Source organism: Daucus carota, chromosome 6 (assembly GCF_001625215.2).
Source record: "Daucus carota subsp. sativus chromosome 6, DH1 v3.0, whole genome shotgun sequence".
Lineage (NCBI taxonomy): Eukaryota > Viridiplantae > Streptophyta > Magnoliopsida > Apiales > Apiaceae > Daucus > Daucus carota.
The window spans coordinates 32614185-32636108 of NC_030386.2; the positions used below are offsets into that span (position 1 = coordinate 32614185).

Consider the following 21924-nt stretch of genomic DNA (forward strand, 5'->3'; position numbering starts at 1 on the left):
GTGTAACGTTCTGGCATTAGTGTAGGTCAACTATTGGTGACAATAGAAAATCCCCTAAGGGAATTTATGGGCAAGTCTGCATTGTGTGCAATAATGTCAAAAAAAGTACTAAAAAGAAGAAAACATGTGAAACTTATATAACACATCAACATCGAACACTGGGTGATGTTTAGAACACGGAAATATTCAGAACGAACCCAAACAATTATGATTTTGAAAAATCTTTGAACCCGAGTGTTCCCATCATCCAATGTCACGGATTTAACGTCGTTCCTGGTAATTCAGGTGGTCCGGTGTTCAATCTCTCTGAACAACTTGTGAGGATGATTCACGTTAGAAGAATTGGCTATAAGAATTGGTGATGATATTGCAATCCATGTTGCGGGATGATTCATGCTAGAAGAATTGGTGACGATATTGCAATCCATGTTGCAGAATCAGAAGACTTTATGAATGAATATAATAAGACGCGAACTTCTCCTGCTTTCGAGATATTCAACTCAGGTTTATTTTATACAATTCATAAAAGAATTATAGAATAAATATCGTATATTAAACTTTATACTTTGTGTCTTAAGCTACTTATTCAACACCTAGCTTTTATAATCAAAAAATAAAAAGAAAAAATGAAATTTAAATCAAACTTTTCCAAAATGTTGTAGATTTAAGTTATGTTATATTCAAGAATTATTTTTAAATTAATAAAAATGAAATAGTACTAGCTTAATCTATGAGATGAGCATAAACATATATATAAATTACAAATAGAATTACATCTCATATATATCATAAAATTAATTAAAATATAAGACTTTGTTTATAAATTATACCAATCAGACAATTAGTACAAATGTACAATATAACAATGCTTGGCGATGTAAAGTTGACAATAAGCTCATACATGTAAAATCTCCTATACACCTTCAACGTCTAATGACAGATCATTGTTCAAATTTTATACACCGGCACATCCAAATGACACCCCAAATCTATTCTGCAACTTCATCGGGCTACTTCAGAACTGGAGCTAGTCTGACTTCCCCTACAAGACTTCATCTTCTCTCCAGCAGTCTCACCTGCTCAAGCAACTCTCGGATGGTGTTTGATGCCTCCTACAGAATTGGGAATATTGATAAACATAAATGTAAATAGATCTTCATGATAGCTAGGAGTTGTTTGTGAAGGAAAAAAAAGAGGAAAAACCATAAGGGAGCAATCATTAATTTAAAGAATTGACCTTTAGCTTCTTTCTCAAATTCTCCTCCTCAATATCACGCCGCGCTCTCTCCTCTGAGAAAACATCTATTAAACTATCTTGTTCCTTGTTCATGTCTTGAATCTTCATCGTTGAAGCCTCGAGCTGATAAAAACTCAAAAATAAAAACAATAAGAAGATGCCTCTACTAGCTCCATCAAGTTTTTTTATCTTTGGATTGTAAACAACACAAACATCAGATATAAGAGTTGTATATCCCCTTCCAATGTTCTTGTTAACCAGGCAGGAAGGGATGGAGAGGAAACTGCTCTACCTATCTATTAAAAACCATTTGTAAGACTACCTGCCTATTCTCTTTATAAATAGACAGATGTTATCTTTAGCTAATTATTGAAAGATACTGTTACCTGATACATAGGTTTGCACTTTTTCTGAAGAATGTTAAAACAAAATTACAAAGTTCCTTAGGGGCCGTTTGGAAACATGCATTTCATTTCAAATGATGGATTTCAAATGACCGGATTTGAGTTGTCATTTCAAATTCTAAGATTTATACTAACATTTGAATGTGTGGATTTCAAATGAAATCCAAATCCAAATTCCCAAACAAGTTATTTGATCAAATACAGAATTTCAAATGAAATCCTGGTTCTCAAACAGGGCATTAATGAACTTATACAGGAATAATAAGGTCTTGACTCTTGTAACATTTACCTCAGATTCTAGCAATGCATTCCGATCTTTTTCGTTCTGTAGCTCTTGCTGCAATTTCCGAGAAATCTCTTCTTCTCTTTTTAATCTATTACAGGAAAATTGACAGTAAATAAAGAATAATTATTAGAAAAGGAACCCTGGTCGAGTAAGCATGCAGCATTAAAATATTTGTCGATAATCAAAATAACCACCTCTTCTTCAATTCACGGTTGTCTTCTTTCAGATCTTCCAAAGTCTTAAAACCATAACTTGAAGGGGAGCCACCCAGATTTGCATCTACATCATCTCTCTGAGAAGAAAAGAAAATCTCATAATATGACCCCTCAACAAATCAGACTCGAAAGAGCTAATGATCTTAATTTAACAAATCCATGGAATAGTGCCCCACCACCACCAAAAAAAAAAAAAAACACTACTGGACAGCTACAAGTAAAAGCCTACCGAGCACATATCTTGATACAAGTATGCATACATATATCTGCTATACCCCTCTCCATTTGGTAAAAAAAAGGGAGAGGGCTCTAGCCTGAGTGGAGGCATGTCGTGTGACATTCAAATTTCTGTATTCGATCATAACCCAGAAAAATTACAAAAAAGAAACCCATGCATATACACGCCACGAGTATGTTTCAGCCGCATTCTTTTTTTAGGGAAATCAATGCAACTTCTACCATATGGAATGCCATCGATCTTATCTAATATAAGTTCACATATGCTACCACTGGCAACCCCACAGGCCTTCCCTAGTAAGACACTTATCCTCCATAATTTCTGTTTATTCATCATTTTCTGACATACAGCAAGGCCACCTTGCCCAAAAGTATGTTAGGCACCACTATACTCCATTAATCTACAACCAATGTGCAAATTTATAATGTAAAAGGGAAAAAAGACTCCGGCTTTTCCTCTTTTCGGATGGTAAATATTTCTCAGAACATGGTGTGTGAAAACGCCATTATGTGCACAATCTTTTTCGAATAAAGCTCTAAGCCATAATCTTAATTATTTCTTTCATAACTACAAATCGCATTACCCTAATTTGGTCCCAAAATTAATGCAACAGCCACTTAAAAGTTAAAATTAGTGGTGGCCAACCGGCCAGTCGAGTTGGGCCGAACCGGGTTGGTGCCGATTTGAATTCAGCCAGCCTAGCTCGTGACCGGCCCGTCTATTTAGATGGTTAGGTCTAGTCCCGGGTCGGGCCTTAACCGGCGGATCCGTGACCAATTCGCGGGTTCGCGGGGTGGGGCGGGTTTTTTTATTTAAATAATTTTGTGCTTAATTTAATATAATAAAATTATTAAATATCTATTTAAAAGGACTGTACCTCATACAGATTTTATTAATTAAAAAAGTATTTAACAAATAATTTGAGAGGATTTCCTCTCTAAAAAAATGGAACAAGCCGCATCGATACAATAAAAAATTAAAACCAAACAAATAATATAAAAATCAAACAAATGTAAAAATTACAAAAATATATTATTCTGCCTAGGTTTGTATTTAGTGCTTTGTATCAAAGTAGTACCCTCTATATATATTATTGAATTTTATAACAATTGATTATTAAAATATATATTTAATTCAATATGTTAAATTCAGATGAAATCCGTCATTATTTTATAAATCATTTTCATATATAAAAATTGAAGAACAACTATAATAATTATTTATAATTTTTTATGTAATAATATTCTAATACAATCTCAGAAAATTAACCAAAAACCCCACTACAGCTTTACGTAAAAGGCTGTAACACAAAAGGATAAACTAATATATAATTATGATGATTATTTAAAGTTTCTACAAGATATGTGACTAGGGGCATGTTAGCATTTAGCAGTAGCAAGAAAGTTCTGTCAAAAAAAAAAAAAAAAAGCAGTAGCAAGAAAGTACACAAGAATAGCACAGATCCTGGCCGGACCGGTTCAATTCGCGGTGAGCCGAATTGGGCGGTTCAAGTTCTTGCTGATTCGCTCGATTCGGCGAGCCGGTCAGATCCGGTTCCGGTTTTTGTTCTACAGACCCGTATTCGATTCGTTATTTTCAACAGTTAGTGCCGGTTTGATTCGCGGGTTCTCCGAGTCGAATTTTTACGAATAAAATGGTGGTCCGGTTCCGGGTGAGCGGTCCAAAACCGCTCATTTGGCCAGCACTGCTTGCAATGTACAATAAGATAACAGAATACAATCATGTGACAACTGTACATGCATAACGTGACATCCCCCCCCCCCCCCCCCCCCCACACACACACACAAAAAAAAAGGGAACGCGTAACAGATTGTTCCAGAGGACAGGAAGATATAGAGAATAGGAAGAACCTCGGATTGCAGGGGTCTATTGCCTCGATCAGCTCTTCTGCCTGATGAGCAAGCTGGTTCAGCATCATCCTGCTCCAAACAAGAAGGTGACCGAGCTCCCAGGAAGCCACCACTTCTAGAGAACTTTTTTGACGATAAACCTTTATGAGACATCCCGCCATTTGGTTGTTCACCTTCAGATGCGGAATTTTGCACATCAGTGGCAGAAGTATCTTTTTGGGAAGATGATGTTAGATCAACATGATTCTGTTCCGTTCCAGATTTCATGGGGTGTCTCTTTCCATGTTTTCCATTAGTGTAATCTCGCTTTCCACTGCCAAGACCCATGTCCCCGCGTTTTGATTGTTTTCTTGCTTCTTTTCCCCCACTTGTATGTGAGGAGTGTTTACCAAATGAATCCAAAACTGGTGCTTTTCCACTAAAGACATTACTGTCTTTTTTCTTATTAGAAGCCAGTTTCGGAATATTATCAGGCGAAGGCTCTACAAAGTTATGTCAAAAGAGTCAAATGTCTTGCAACATACAACATTTTAAAAGCATAAATCACTTTTCTCAGGAATACAAAGCCAGCATATATTCTTCAGAATTCAAATTACCTCTATCATCAAGAAATTTCTTATTCCGCCTTGCAGCATAACCGATTCTGTGACAGTTCGTTGACCTTTAAGAGGAAAAGTTAGCGAATATAAAGCACTTCAAAAAATAACATCAGAATCACAAAATGAAGACTATACCAGTATGTCTTCTGTAGCTGAACTAATTTTGTCTCTAGTCTCGACAAAACTATTGTTCTCTCAAATCCTTGTTTATCATGAGCAGGTTCAACAAAATTAGCTTCCAACACACCTGGAGAAAAAACAATGAGCCCTTGGAACATGGCGTGGACAAAGTAAGAGATCTTCATGTTTATCAACTGAAATAAACACCTATAACTCCACGACCATCACTTCCCGCTGCATTCCAAACCCTCCAGAATGGCTGACATCAAACAAATTTCTATATGAGAATCATTGGAAAGGTCATTGATGTATACCAGAAAGTGTATAATGCTCATGATACAACATATATTTACAAGAATATTGATGTTAAGCTAGTATGCACTAAAAGAGAGATGGGAGAACCCTGATGAGTCGATTTTTATGATAAACGTTATATCCTTGGACATCAATATGAGCCTTTGCATCCTTTACAAAACCCATAGTCACAACAGCTACCATCTGATAACAAGGTAGAACATCAGTCAAACAGCATAATAGAGCAGAAAAAACATTTCGACGCAGTCAATCAAGCATTACATTTAAATCCTTCGGTATGCCCTCAGCGACTGGATTAGGGCGATAAGTAATCTCCTGGGTCATCATCATATCATTCACTATGTTATGGTGCTCAACATCTTTCCCACGGAGAATGAAACGGAAGCCTGGCGGAACTCTGAGATACAGAATTGATGCATAACTCTGTGGAATTAAAAAGGACAAATGGAAAACAATATAGTTTTGTTATTCTATTGATTAACATTTAAATTTTTATTATTTTTGTCAGTATTTCAAGCAAGTTTTGTCACCAGAAGAATTCCAGTAACTGCATAAATTCAGTGACACTTGAAGCTTAAGAAGATCCAATGCACTTGTACTGTTGTACATAGCAACACTTTACAGGTGCTTCAGTGGATGAACAGAGTAAGAACAACTCAGTTTTCTAGCAGTTAAATAAACTATTGCTAATAATTTAGAAGTGTTGTACTTTCACAAAGACACAAATACAATTATAAACAAGAACAAGTTTATACGATCTAATGATTCAACTACGCATAGAATCCAATATTTAGATCTTTTTCAACTTGAGTTAACTTATACTATTTATAGGAAATGACAAACATCTTACGCAAGTGAGACTAATAAAGACTTCTCCAAATGATATAGGGGACCATGCAGGAACGCAAAAAAGGATTTGATCTGAGGACAAAAAGAATAATTTCTTTCTCAACAATATACAAAATATATCATTTTTAAGAAGTTGTAGACTATACATGTCTACAAAATAAATTCTAATTACAATATTTAATCATAATTGATTGAAAACCCGTCATCTCCATCAAAATTTAAAAAAAAAAAACATAAATGCATATACATTATATACACGTTTTGAAGGGGGGGGGGGGGGGGGGGGGGGATGGAAAAATTACAAATATTAGTACTGAAAATTTATTTTTTTTAAAAAATTGATCAGACATTTTGGAATGTTCCAGACTTCAGGGTAGTGAATGCTCCCGCCCACCGTCCCCTAACCCCATCCGCTGGAGGATGCTTTCTGGATATAATAGAAAAAGACATTTGAACCAAGGTTTGATAATTAACTGTTGCCTACCATACGGTCCTAGCCTCCTAGGTACATCATAGATATTAACAATGTGAGACAATACAGTCTAATAGAGTGATAATATCCAGAGGAAGAGCTAACACTATTCATCTGGGCCTCCAATGTGTTACTGATCTTTCATTATTCTAGAGCCCCACGCATCAAAACAAACAGGTTTAAGGTGAATATGAATCACCGTGGGACCATTTAGGAAAACAAACAGATGACAAAATAAATCAATAAGAAAGACGATGAAAATATGAGAAAAGATTAAAAATTATTAAAAAAAGTGTTACTTTGATTAAAATTATTATTTTATTTAAAGATAATTGTTCAAAAAAAAATTTAAGAAAGACTTCTTGAATATCCAGAATAGACACTGTGTGTCCTCCGTTGGTCATACACATTGATTAAATCAACTAGTGCATCTGCTGTTGGTCATACAAATTGATGAACTCAGCTAGTGCATCAATTATTGACCATAAACATTGAATAACACAGCCAACTTACCCTTAATGAATGCCGGTATGTCAAAAAGTGCCTCGAGTTAGGATACTGATGTGCCATCTGTATATTTTTATCATCTCGATTTACACCTCTTATTTGGATATCCTGCAGGTAAGATATCACAAAGTTTAAGCTTAAACGAAGTATTCTTCAGACAAACAGCCTAATCTTAAGAGTTGTCAAAACAAAAATGGATAATTGCCTAATTCAGACAAATGGCTACCCATGAGAATGACCAACCAGACAACCAATGAACCAAACACCGATGGTTCATTGTATTCAAAAAAATACTCACATGTTGGTCGCTATCAAAATCAAGTTCCAACAGTCCTTGGCCATCCTCCCAGAGATTGTATATAATTATACGCGTACCTTGATCTTTCATCTGATTAAACTAAATTGGACAAAAAGAAACAAGGGAAATAACAACAGCATCAAACTTACTAATAACGTAGATGTAATGTAAGAATTCTTTTTTGACATGCGACAACGCTATTTACGCAAGGAAAGAACCTGGGTTGAGAAGTGAAACACACATGAACTGACTAAGATAATAGAAGAGAACTACTATGGAGGAAGCAATCTTTAGGAGAGTATTATTAACAGCCAAATTCAATTCATCTGTCTCTTTTTTCATCTAATACTTATATATGTTTAAGGAACATATGCGAGTTGGCGTGCGTGCACATGTACTTGTGCAATAGAGAAAAAGGGTGGGTACCCATTTAAATAACAAGCTCATACACCTGAACTCTCCCAAATCGAAAACACTATATAGTCACACGCTGGGAAGACAATGCACACTGGCATACGACAAAAGATTGAAATAGTACTTCATCGCATACACACAAAAAAAGGAGGAAAAAATAAAAATTACATCAGACTAAAAAATTGCTGAAATATGATGATATGACGCGCGCACACACACACACACATATAGGCAACTCAAATAACAATTGACAACTTATCCAATTATTCACATCGAACCTCTAACAATTTATTCCTAGATCACTCAATTTCGCAGAAAGAACAGAAAATTACCTGTCGAGAAAGTTCCGCTTCACTTGAAAATGGAGACCACTGCAAAATGGTCTCTACATTCCTATCCCAGTCAGCAGTAGATAATCGTGTCATCTTTTTCCATTCCAAACCACTTCTTTCATAATCAAGCTTTCATTTTATTTTTGCAATGAATAGCACAAAGATATGTTGGTAAGAACATGCATGTTAAATTCATAATCAAACTTGAAATCTAGAATGAAGGAAGAACAATCGCACAATATTCAGTTAAAATAAACATTGAAAACAATACAAAATGAAATTAAAACTGAAACTATGATATTAGTACTTACTGAAACCATATAATATGCTCATTTGGATGTAAAGCTAAACGTGGATGCCTCTTCAACACACAGGTTTGTCCTAAAATGATGTATTAACCTACTAGGACATTTATGCTTAAATTTGCATATAATGTTGCCCTGATTGGCAGACACCTCTTTGCTTCCACTAATGTGAAAGGCTTTTTTAATACTATCATTTCAGCTAACTGGCAAAGATTTCTAAAGTATCATAGTAGAACTAATAATAATCCGTTGTTGGTCAGTCATCTGTACTTTTGGTGTTCTAAAAAGGTTATAGTTGGGCTTTAACAATATTTCCAGCCTTTTTATCACATTATGATCAAGTAATGCCCTTTTATTGTATTACAACAAAAGTTGGTTTCATTTGAAGATGGACTATCAAACCTGCCCCTTTTAAATAGGAGTATAGACTTTTACAACAGTTATCCTCTAATATACATCGTCTGCTAAAATGGAAGATGGATTATTGATAACATCATAGATTGTATATTATTCCATTATATATATACTGCTTATTCATAATCTTTAGACATATTTTATTATTATAAATATACAGGCCAGTGCTTTGCACCATTCATGGGGCTCCGTGATGCGTGTACTTTAAATAAGCTAACCTCCAAGCTCCAGGCACATCACACATAGAAAAGGTGCAAAAAAAACCTTTTACCAACAGAGATCTGCTTTGTTAACTCTTTTTTCCGTGGCTGCCCAATATTATTATTAAGAGGACTAATGTTGTAAGCCAGTTTAAAGTAAACAAGGGTTAGGCATTAATTTTAAGTCCAAACAGAGAAAAAAAGGTCATCATTACCATAGGCACTACTATATCTTCTTTTCCTGTACTCCTTAGGAATGTGTAGGACAGCAACCCAATGCTTTGCGTGGCTCTGAGATAAAAATGCTCGAGTAATTCAGTGACCACAAGTCCATCGTAAAGGCCAGACATTATAGGTCAAAAAATATGAAAATCAATCTGGATAGGTCCTTTCTACAAAGAGATGTAATAATCTTGAAATAGGCAAGTAAGAGTCATATAAAATGATACTGCTGAAGAATGGCAAAAGAAAGGTAATTAACAAAAAAAGAAGTAAATGGAGTCCCCAAGAAACTTCAGGAGGACAACCGAGAGGAAGATATATGTAGAAAATATGAATCTAAACAAAAGTTGAACAGAGGAGGATCACTACAAAATATAAAAATTGCACCTCTTTCCAGCTGACCCAGAACATCGTGAGAATACAATCACGTCAGCTCCAAGTCTCATTGTACTGGTTTTAAATCCATTTCCATCTGATAAGACAACACAATATTGATTAGAAGAGTTACTTCGGCCACATTGTGATATTCAAGTACTAAAACACATAAACAATCAGATCAGAATGTGTAATACTGAGTAAATAAGATCAATAGATCATGACTTACATTGTCCAATTGTATTTGCCACTTTGCTTTTTAGAGAATAGCCCAAAGACATGCACTGCCTCAATTTTTCAGGATCCATTCCTCCCCCATTGTCTAAAGTGGATATAGTTATTTGCCAAAAATATAAATGGTTAACCAGCAATCCCACAAATACTATGCGACATTTAATCAACACTACATATATGTACCTTCGATCAGTAACATTCTGCTACCATCTTTGTTGCTTTTTATCATATCAATGTTGACACAGTTAGCTCCATTCACAGCCTGATAAAGACGTGAAATCATTATAACGTCTATAAAAGATAATATTGATATATCATCCCATCGAGACATGAAGAAACAGATACCTCATCCAGTGAGTTGTCCAAAAGTTCTGCAAAAGCTGCATCAAAAAAATAACAAAAATTTGTTTAACTAGGTAGGTACCATATACACATTGTACTAGGTAGGTATCATATACAAATTTTACCATATGGAATGAACAATAACCAAGATAGTGTTACACAACATTACCGCCAAGAACCCATTTATGACTTGTTGCGTTCGAATGCAGGAACCTGGGATGAACGCGTACATGATCCATACCACCTGAAGATATAGCAAGAGGTAAAAATTAGCTAGCTACCTTGGAATAAAGGGAGAGACATTTAATCACATGTGACTTGCACTAAAACGTCCACTTCTTCCCTTCCATCTATTTGTTCTCTTTTTGTATTTAACAGTGTAATCTCAGTATCATCCACATACATGTCTGAGGAAAAGATCATACGATTGCCAATTTCCTATATAGAACTTGACATATTCCACCAAGTTGTATTCCCAAAGCATTTATGCTATTATAACGATTTGTAATAATAGGTTAATACTTTGGCCATATAAAGTCAATGTATTTTAACTGTTATATAGCAACCACACAGGTTAAAATGTCCCGTAGGTCTATGTTACCCCGACTCTTCATTTTGTCTCGAGTACCCGTGTCGGACACTCGACACTAGGACATGGGTATGAACACTAGGACATGGGTATGGACACTCGGACACTTATTTAGGTAAAAAAACATTTAAAATTTTCAAAATATTGCGGAGTCCGACACTCGGACACGTATACATGTTGGACACTTTTAGCCGAGTCTGGGTAACATAGCCGTAGGTTGCAAATTTGTGATGGATTCTCATCACCATGGGGTCATATATTTCAAGCTATCACGAGTTTTTTCCTAGTATTGAACGTTAACTAGGGAGATCAAACAATTCCAGCTGATTTAAAGTATCGGATACCCTAAGTATGATATCCTTCCAATTGGACTATATCAGACTACTAATAATATCCTTCCAACTGGAATATATCAGACTATAGTGAATTAGTGATCACATTTGTCACTGGTCTTCACTTCAAAAGGTGAATTCAAAGGCTGTAATCTTTTCCATGACAAAAATACTGATATTAGTTGTTGTAATGTGGAACATGGCCAATATCACTAGTGCCCTTGTTGTACCATTAAATTAACCAGTTTATACGAGTTGACACCAACTCTAGTAGAAAACCGACTGACAAGTCCCCGCACCCTCCAATTGTCATGGCTCTCTCAGCACATGCTTCATGAAGCAGATACTGCTTCATGCTTCGTCCTGACAAGTGCCACCAACTGCACATCCGTATCTATCATCTTTACGACTTTACATATTGTACAATTTGCTTTTATATATATAACTTTTGACTTCAAGATGACTATGTCATCCGAACATCAACCCTTTATTCAGGGCTGACTTGCATACCTCAAGACCATATAGACATCCTCGGTAAAAATTGACAGGGCTTGTGCATATATTGGATAACCACCTTTCAACATATGAAATTTCTCGTACAAGAATTATACGAGTTCAACAACCAATCCATGAACATCTCTCTATCAAAAATTACTCCTATTTTTTAGACATCTTGTGGTCAGTCTTGACAGTTAAGCCTGCTGGGTTCCACAATAGCATGCAAAATCACTGTGTTGGTCTCTCTGTATTGATTTTGTGGTATGCTTCAATTTTTAGGAAAAATAAATACACATTATTTAAGTGTTGCTCTCAAGATTTCTAAGAAGATTCCAACTTAATCAATCCCTTTGGATGTGTTGCTCTTATAGGCTTAATCCTGAGTCTTACAAACTCTACTGTCACCAGTCCCCCCCCCCCCCCCCCCCTCTCATTTTTATCTACACTTATTTTACTTAAAATTACTTCTGACGCTAATTTCATCTTTTTTATTTCACTTGAAATTCCTTCTGATGCTGTGTTATGAGTTCCTCCACTCCCTCTCATTTTATCTATACCACTTCTTTCACTTAAAACTACTTCTGATGATAGTTGCATCTTCCCATTAAACTTGAAAGTACTTCTGATGTTGTGTTCTAAGTTGCAGAGTCAATAAGGAAAATAAGATGACTGCAAAATCAAGGAGAGTAACAATAGCTTTCTTAGATTTGCAGCTTCGCCTTTAAAAAATTATACTATGAATTATAAGAAAAAGAACAAGTCCTCTCGTTTGCTTAGAGGAACCTGTAGTCGAATGAGAAGCACAAGCAAGTATAAAACGTCCGTTAACACAAACTACACCGGCCATTTCAGTATCAATGCATATTTTCCTGTCGTTCTAAAATTCATCAAAACTCGAATAACTATACACACACACACTAATATAATTTCATTATATGAGTCCTTCAAAATGATCTGAGTTAATCTAATGGTGTTCTTACATGTAGAGTTTGTCTGTGTAGATTATATCATACTAGGGAGCAACTCCAAAGTCATTATGAAATCTAAAACCCTACAATCTAAAGATTCCCATTCCCTGCTTAAATTTATAAATAAAAGCAATCATGGAATCCAAAACCCTAAAATCTCAAGATTCTCTACTTAAATTCATAATTATAAGCAAATAAACTCGCCGTCCCCACACAGAATCTAAACTTCTTGTAATCTAATTCATAATACACAATTAATAACTTGTAATTAATCAAACATATACACACATTTATATATTGCAAATTCAAATAATATAATTACCAGCAGATGTTTCCCAATTACTACTGATAGCTCCTTCGTAATCCCCAGCCTTCCAAAACTGCTTATGACAACTCCCCAACGCCGAAACGGCACCGCTATTCGCATTGGCATTCGACACCGGAACAATGGCCGCAGTCGTCACATTCTCCTCCACCGACGGAACCACCGAAAGCGGCGCCGGAACCGGCTCTTTCGCCGGAAGAGGATCAAGAAAACCGACCGGCAAAGTTACGCCGGAGCCTTTCTCCTTCTTCCTCCGCTTGAGCATGTAAAAGCCGCCGCCGTCGGGGCTCCGGGGACGCTTCTCGCCGGAAAAAGAGGAAGACGATGAGTCGGAGTCGGAGTCATCGTCAGAGTCAGAGCTGCCGAGATCAATCAAAATAGGAGGAATAGAAGGATCTGGAGACTTGCGTTGAGAAGGCTCCACGATTTCTTTCTTCACTTTGTCCATGGTTGTTCTGTGTGGGTTTTGAGGTATGAAGACGAGTGTGTGTGTTTTCTGTGTTTATGTTGTGCGAGTAAAATTAAAAGCAAGCACATAAATGCTAGAGTAGCTTTCTGTTGAGTTTTCTACGCGTGCACCTGCACCAGCAAATTAAACGTTGCTTCGTGTCAAAATTATTTCCGATAATATTTTACTTGAAACTATTTTATATACTGTCCAAATTCGACATGATTTTTTTTAAAAGAGAGAACTTTTTTATAAAGCACGTAACTCTTTTTCATTGCATTCAAATCACAACAATGTAATATGAAATATTTATAATAAACATATCCTAAATTGCAGAAGTCTTCATTTACAAACTATCAACATAATATGCAATATTTTTCACACATCTCATACTTATTTTTTTATAAAGAAAGCTAAATTTTTTATAAATATTATTTATAGTATTAGAACAAATTATGAATATTTAAATGATATAAATAATGGATAGAGTTATTTTGTATTTTGATAAAGTAGTTGAGAAAATTAAATAATTGAGGAGAGATGATTGGACTTCAATAATTGAGGAGGGAGAAAGTGAAAATGGATATAAAAAATATAATAAAAAATAATTATTACATCATCAAAATAATGAGGATTTGACATCTGACAACTCTTACTCATTTATATGTATAAGGTTTTTTTATCTGTATAAGGTTTTTTTAACTCGACATTTACTTTAATATTCTCATAAAGTATAATTTTATAAATTATTTTTTAAATTTTTCTTATTAAATTTTTGTTCAGAAAAATCTTAAAAATAAGTTATAGAACTATACTTCACAAGAACGAGTATTAAAATGCGTGACGTACTTATCGTCTCCCAATATATATAACCTGATGCAGCCTGATAGAGAAACTCAAGGATATAAAACATATAATCTTAACTAACATTCCCAAAAATAAGAAAAATACGAATAAAGACAAATAATTTAGTATATATAAAATAAAAGGTGAGCAAAGCTAAATATTAACAATATATGAAAAGATGACGGGAACAAATAAATTATGAACCAAGAATTAAATAAAATTCTTGATTAGACATTTATTTAAAGAAATCTATCATCCAATCAGAGAGCATGCAAAAATGTCCCACGAAACTTAGATAAAAAGTTTTGATGCTTGAGCAAAAAAGATCAAGGGAAAAAACAAAATTCGCAAATCTAAGAAGAAAAGAAGAACTTTTATTCAAAAACGTCTGTCGATGAATCAAAAGTCATGCGGAGATGACCTTAAAAAATTAGTAAAAAAAACTTGAATGACTAAAAAGAAATCCTACATAAAAGACACAAGATCTGCAACAAGGAAAAAATAAAACAGAGGGAGAAAGAGGAAGGACTCAAACACAAAAGTTTATGCTAGGTAACGAAACAAAGTAATCTAAAATAACACGGTCGTTAATTAGCGACAAAAGAAAATCGCCATATACGATTAAATAGCCATCAACAATGACACTATCTCGAAAGAAACACAATAATTTAAACATGTGATTAAAAAAGATCTCCTCCTCCATCTACGATGGAGACAATGATGTATGATTTAGCTTTGTGTTAATGAAATTTCATTAAGTTTCAAAAAAAAAAACTTTAACACAATTTACAATATCTCGAGACTTTAACACTATCTCGAGACGCCATCCATTGTCGAAACATCGTCGCAAGAGGACTTTGACGGATACTACATGATGCATACATGGATCAACGCGATTTGTACAAGATAAGTAGAATTCTATTATACAATATAATAAATAAGCGCATAGCAAAGTCCGTAGATAGAGAAATTTAATGTGTAAAGAAAGCAAAGATCAGTAGTACTGCAGCAAAATCCGATCGAGGACAAAAATCAGGTCGAAAGCCAGACAAGAAAACATACCCGTCACGATTAGAGGCGTGGAAGAAAGAATGGTTTCGAATGTGAAATTTAAATAATCTGCTTTGATCTAATAAGAATATCATATGCAAATAAGCAGCAAAGCGTAAATCTGAACTGACGTCGTGATCAATGGCACGATTCAAGGATGCGTGATTAATGCTGTTTTGAAATTCTGAAATACATGACATATATGGATATATAATTATATATGGATATATGTGTATACATATGAAATCAATTAAAAGAATCAAAATAAGTAAGGTAAAATTTGTTACAATTAGTATTAACTAGTTAAGAAGCCGCGCGTTGCGGCGGTCTATAAAAATTATATTAACGATCTAATATTAATATTTTTAAAATGCAATAATTTTGTCACTGTATATAAAAAATATATTAATGATTAAAAATTAATATTTGTAGGATAAATTAAATTTTATATTATAAAAATCTTGATGTAATGCCAATACTAATATATAAAATTGCAAAATTAGACTATAATTCATGTTGAAAATATGAAAACAAATTTCTACACGTAATTAACAATTTAAAGCACGACAAATCTTAATTTTATTTGTGTTTTTTTTTTGAAAAGTAATCATGTTCTTACATTGTCACCTTCCTCCAATTTTTTTGGATTGATTGTGCACAAAAACATCTAACTTAAATCCGTGCGATAGCGGTCTATAACTACCCTTACTTGCAACAATCTTTATTTTTTATTTTAATACTGTATGAACAGTCTTCACTTAAAAGCTGTTTGAACGGAGCAAACAAATAATGCATGAATAGTATTTTCTTGTGTGCAAAGTAAATCATACAAAAATTAACAACAACAAACATGTCCGATGAACAAAACAAATTTTATAAAAGAATAACCAATAAACATACATCACTAATAGTTAATTTATTGATATCATCCATCAACATCATGTCAAGACTATATTCTTCACCCGTGTTTGGATTTGTCGACTCCCACATAGCAGTCTATAACTACCTTTGCTTACAACAACCTTTATCTTTTTTAATACTGTATAAACAACCTTCACCAGAAGAACGACAACACTGAGTTAGAAATCGAGCAATAGAACTATCACGAGAGAGAGCTAGGGTCGTGATACTGAGAGAGAAGGTTGTGTTAAGATGATCCAAAACCCTACAACCTCTGGGGTATTTATAGGTGCAGAGAGACTTGTGTGCTACTCTTTCCCATAATTAAATAATCTGAAACAAAATTAGATTAAAACTTTCAAGCTGCTATATTCCATAAATAATCTGAAACAAAATCAGATTCTGAAACTTGCTTCTAATATATCCGAAACTAAAAAAGGCAGTTTTAATTTTTGATATTTTTCATCTGAAAATTTGAGAAAATTAGAAAATTAGAAAAATAAAACGGAGCGATGTGAGAGGCGCCACCTACACGCCCCTCGCTCCTCCTTTATATAGAAACAAAATCAAATTAAAACTTTCAATCTACTATATTCCATAAATAATCTGAAACAAAATCAGATTATATTGAAACAAAATCAAATTAAAACTTTCAAACTACTATATTCCATAAATAATCTGAAACAAAACCAGATTCTGAAACTTGCTTCTAATATATCCGAAACTAAAAAAGGTAGTTCAAATTTTTGGTATTTTTCATCCAAAAATTCCAGAAAATTAGAAAAATAGAACGGAGCGATGTGAGAGGCGCCACGTACACGCCCCTCGCTTCTCCTCTATATAAGTATATTGATTGTATGAAATAAACTTCCTGTGCAAGTTATACTAATCATTCAATTAACATAGAGCTTGAAACCATACTTAGAGGGGAGGAGAAAAATAAAAAAGATGAGAGCGATACCGGTGAATTTGAATTTTAAAAATAGATTATAGGAATTGATTTGATTTTTAATTTAGAAATAATGATGATTAGTTTCATATTTTGGAGAGTATTTGGGAAGTCTTTTCATTTTTAAATTAGAGATATAGGTCAATAACTACATTTAAAAAATAAGTTAAAAATTAGAAAGGGGATGATTTTTAGTTAATACAATTAAAAACAAATCCATGGATGCATGCATAATTTGTGGGATTGTAAGGAACTTGACATATATGAATTAACTGATGAGTTTGTGTTGCTGACGTGTTTTATTTAAAATATGTGGCTTTATGACGTGGCATTTAGGAATTACGTGGACTTGTTGACGTGGTATCGTTCAGGAATTATGATATAAATTGATAAATAGATAACTGAAGAATAACGTTTTACACAAAATATAAAATATTCTTATTATTTTTAAAAAATGATGAAATTTTACTAATCCAAACGATATCTTAACATTTATATAATATTATATACAAAGAGAGTATCTCTCGTGCAAAGCTTTTAAAAATAATTTAAATATCTTATTAAAGTGGGGTTAAATGAAAGATACTATATATTTAACTAGCAATTGAAAATTGAAAATTGAAAATTTATCCTAATTCAAATGAATTAACTAAAATAATAAGAACGTGTTTTAACATATTATTAATTTTGCAATAATCCAGAAAGAGTTTTAAATTAAAATTTTTTGTTGATTGAAAATAAATAAACATTAATTAATTTATAAATGGTGTGAGGCCGATTTTCATACTTTATATATGGACATAAATTTTCATTATAGGTGGCCGTCTGCAAATTTTTTTAAAATATATTCGGATACGAACAAATACTATTTTTATAAATTACTGGACACTATTTTATGCAATGATTGTTATTATCGAAGGATTTTAATAATTAGTTAGTTTAATATTACATGATAATAATAAATTATATATAAATTTTGATAATTTAATATATTATTTATGTTTTAATTAAAAATTATAAACACATAATATTTAATATCTTGATTTAAATACCAACTCAAAAGAACTCAACTCTTCAAGTATATTTGTTATAAAGTCAGACTACCTGATGAGTTACATTTTTCTAAATTTAATTTTCCAAACTCAATTGTATTTATATATCATATTTTTAAAATCTTAAAAAAATTTAAAAAGAAGTCAAGCTGAGTACTATTTCTATAATCCGGAAACAATTCGATAAGAAACACTCAAATGTTTGCACAGAAAACGAGGCCGTTAAAATAAAATAAAATAAAAGGACAGGTGTCATAACCAGAGATGACACCTATGATAACTAAAGTGTTCTGAATCACATCAAATAACCTCTACTGTTGACACGTGTGAGTGGAGAAGACCAAGGTAAACTCTTGTTGTCTGACCACAATAGTCTTGTCCACCGTCATTTCACATATATATGAGTACCATATAAATCTCTCTTTTTCTGTATCGAGCTGCTTTTGGGTCTGTCATGGCTGGAAGAAAAAGAAAGAAGATAAAATCGTGAGTCCTCTAATCTCCAATTTAACAAGCACACAAGATGTGACTGATTAGTTATTTAAAATGATTACTTTAATTTTTCTCTGTTATTTTTCAATCGGAAATTGCATGTTTCTGTATATAATTCATTTCTTTTAATTATTGTTCCAAACTATATTGCAATTGAATTGAGTTGTTGATGCACATCTGAGTTTATATGGTGTTAAATCTGTTTGAGACTAGATCTTTGGATCTTGAGTTGTTTTTATGGATGTTGCTGGTGAATTTACTCTGATTTTGGTAGTTAGGGTTCAAGTATGTTAGTGTATGTGACTAGGGTCTTTAGGTAATTTTCATGTAATTGGCTTCTAGATTATGATTTTGATTGGTTCGGATGGTAATTTGGAGTCGTGTAGTAGTACTTTCTAGTGTGTTTATATTGTTCTCTTTTCAACTTTGTGGTTCCTGACTAGAAAGTTGTCTTGGTTGTAGTTGGATAAGGTAGATTTATATGATTCGAGTTCATTTGATATGCATATTCTTCTGTACGGAAATCATGGTAGAAACTACAGCAAGCCTGCTGTTCTACCTGTTTTAAGTAGCAACTATTGTTCAACTAAGATGACATGTGACAGTTTGGATTGAAGGTTTTATTTGTGTCATGTATAAATAAGATTGTTGTATGTTTTCCCGCACACTAACGTAGTCTGCTCTGACGTATGCTAAGAGGAGTTGTTCATTGGTTGAAATTAACACATTTTGGTCTTGTATAAATAAGATTGTTGTATGTTTTCCCGTACACTAACGTAGTCTGCTCTGACGTATGCTAAGAGATGTTGTTCATTGGTTGAAATTAACACCTTTTGGTTTTTACGATTCTATGTTTTGTAGTTTAGCTGAAGCATTAAATGATGGTCAAATATCGAATGAGGATGCTAAAGAAGCCGTTGACCTATGGTCTGAGCTCCCCATGGAGCTCTTGGAATTGATAATTTCGCGGTTGACTTTGAAGGATAATATTTGCATCTCTGCTGTCTGCAAGAAATGGCAGTCGGCGGCTATTTCGGTCAGGGTGGTACAAAAATCGCCATGGATTATGCACTTTCCTAAACATGGCGAGTTGTTTGAGTTCTACGACCCTTGTCAGCGCAAGACTTATCTTGTCGAGCTTCCAGAGTTGCGCAGCTGTAGGGTTTGTTATGCAAAAGAAAATTGGTTACTTCTATATAAGCCCATGACGCAACGTTTGTTGTTTTTTAATCCTTTTACGCGAGAGTTAATTAAATTACCCAAATTCGAGCTGTCATACCAAATTGTTGCCTTTTCTTCTGCTCCTACATCTCCCAACTGTCTTGTTTTCACGGTTAGACATGTTAGCCCAACAGTTGTTTCTATTAGCACATGTAACCCTGGAGCAACACAGTGGAGTACGGTTAATTACCGCAATCGCTTGCCATTTGTTAGCAGTATTTGGAACAAGCTTGTCTTTTGCAATGGACTCTTTTATTGTCTAAGTCTGACTGGTTGGCTAGGAATTTATGATACACAAGAACATACTTGGACTGTCTGTGGCGTTCCCCCACCCAAATGTCCAGAAAACTTCTATTCGAAAAATTGGTGGAAGGGAAAGTTTATGACAGAGTATAAAGGTGATATTCTTGTTATATACACTTGTGAGAATGAAAACCCTATTGTATATAAGCTTGAGCGCACAAATTGGACAGAAATGAATACACTTGGAGGTGTGACACTCTTTGCTAGTTTCTTAACGTCTCATGCAAGAACAGATCTTCTTGGAGTAATGAGAAATAGTGTTTATTTCACAAAAGTTCGCTTTTATGGAAAGAGATGCGTATCATATTCTCTTGATCACACTAGGTATTATCCTAGAAAGCAGTGTCATGACTGGGGAGAACAAGATCCTTTTGAAAGCATTTGGATTGAACCGCCAGAGGACTTCACCGACTTTGTGAAGACTTAGCAAAGCAGGTATCTTTGTCCATCTTAAAAATTTGTCGTGTACATGGAAAAAATGGTAATAATATGTTTTGTGGTGTACAGATCTTCATCTCATTTATCTGTTCTACTTGATAATATCTGATAATAAAGATAATTAACTTATATATTTGATTCTATAGTTCTCACTAAACTTATGATTTCGACGGGGGAAGCATCTCTACACAGCAAGAGGCTGTTACTTGGTTATGTGGCATAAAACACCAGAGGAGATATCATCGTAATTTTTTAAAGAAAAAGTGTGAGTAACCTGGGAAGTAGGATAATATGCCTTTGCTTCCATAACCGAGTTCTTTCTTTCATGTAAAGAAGAGAGTGCATTCATACAATATTCCCTTTTTTAAAAATCTTTTACTTATTATTGTAGTTATTGTGTAGTTTATTGCCAGTTTTGATTTCCAGCTTTGTAATTTTTTTTATGTTTTTTTAGTTTGTAAGAGGTTCTAGTATGGAGTTTAGAAGGTGGACGTTTTACAGAACAGCTGGTGTATATTAGATAATATAGTCTATCTTACTGTACATTTTTTCTCGAGATGGTGGTCCAATAAATTTGTTTTCCTTCCATAAATTGACATCGTGATCTGATGGGCGAAGTCTGTTATTTCTTTGCAGTTAACTTGGCAAGAGTATGTTAGGTGCGGCATATGACTTTCCAGATGTGCAAAAGCGTTGAAAGCATCAGCACAGACACAGGATTTCCCGAGACATGAGAAGAACAGTATGCTATCATTGTTTGTGATGAGCATTGTTGTATCTTTAGGATGTTTTGAATTATACTTTGCTTCAGGTAAATTTTCTAGAGTAGAGAATAAGGTAGTTGTTGGATGTTAAGCTTGGCTAAATGTACTGTTATAGGGTGGATGGTCTTCAGTTGCTCCACCCTAGGCAGATTGCTAGTAGAAAATGCTAGTTGTTGAATGTTAATCTGGCTAAATGTACTGGGTGCATTGACAAGCAACATAACAGGCTTGTTTACTAGATATATATGTATCAGAAGTACTTAAATGTTCTGCAAACTGGCAAAATATATTTTCTGCCTGCAAGTTATTAAATTACTGTAAATAACATTTTCATGTTAAAACAAACCAAACATCTGCAAAATAACCGATTAGTTTTGATTCCCAATTTTTGCAATCATGTTCCCCGTGGATAAAGGATTACAAAGAAAACAAAGGTGTCAAATGAGGGAGATTGTTAAATGTACATATTCCGAATGAGTTCATTTTACTCTGCTTGAATA

General features: G+C 34.0%; 2 protein-coding genes across 2 annotated transcripts; one reads left to right on the forward strand and one right to left on the reverse strand.

Annotated features, from left to right (window-relative positions):
- Positions 1-758: 758 nt before the first annotated feature.
- On the reverse strand, positions 759-13516 carry LOC108227699 (protein MICRORCHIDIA 7). The gene is made up of 20 exons (XM_017402997.2): positions 12959-13516; positions 10419-10493; positions 10253-10287; positions 10091-10169; positions 9903-9995; positions 9686-9770; positions 9292-9367; positions 8158-8286; positions 7412-7510; positions 7120-7221; positions 5547-5708; positions 5373-5468; positions 5178-5229; positions 4986-5097; positions 4848-4912; positions 4252-4733; positions 2122-2219; positions 1931-2015; positions 1238-1360; positions 759-1112 (listed from the first exon to the last, which is right to left on the reverse strand). The coding sequence occupies exons 1-20, from the start codon at positions 13407-13409 to the stop codon at positions 1053-1055; spliced, it is 2559 nt and encodes an 852-aa protein (XP_017258486.1). The 5' UTR covers positions 13410-13516; the 3' UTR covers positions 759-1052.
- A 5014-nt stretch (positions 13517-18530) lies between these two features.
- Positions 18531-21664, forward strand: LOC108224570 (F-box/kelch-repeat protein At1g57790). The gene is made up of 3 exons (XM_017399234.2): positions 18531-18692; positions 19560-20657; positions 21297-21664. The coding sequence occupies exons 1-2, from the start codon at positions 18661-18663 to the stop codon at positions 20647-20649; spliced, it is 1122 nt and encodes a 373-aa protein (XP_017254723.1). The 5' UTR covers positions 18531-18660; the 3' UTR covers positions 20650-20657; positions 21297-21664.
- The last annotated feature ends 260 nt before the right edge of the window (positions 21665-21924 follow it).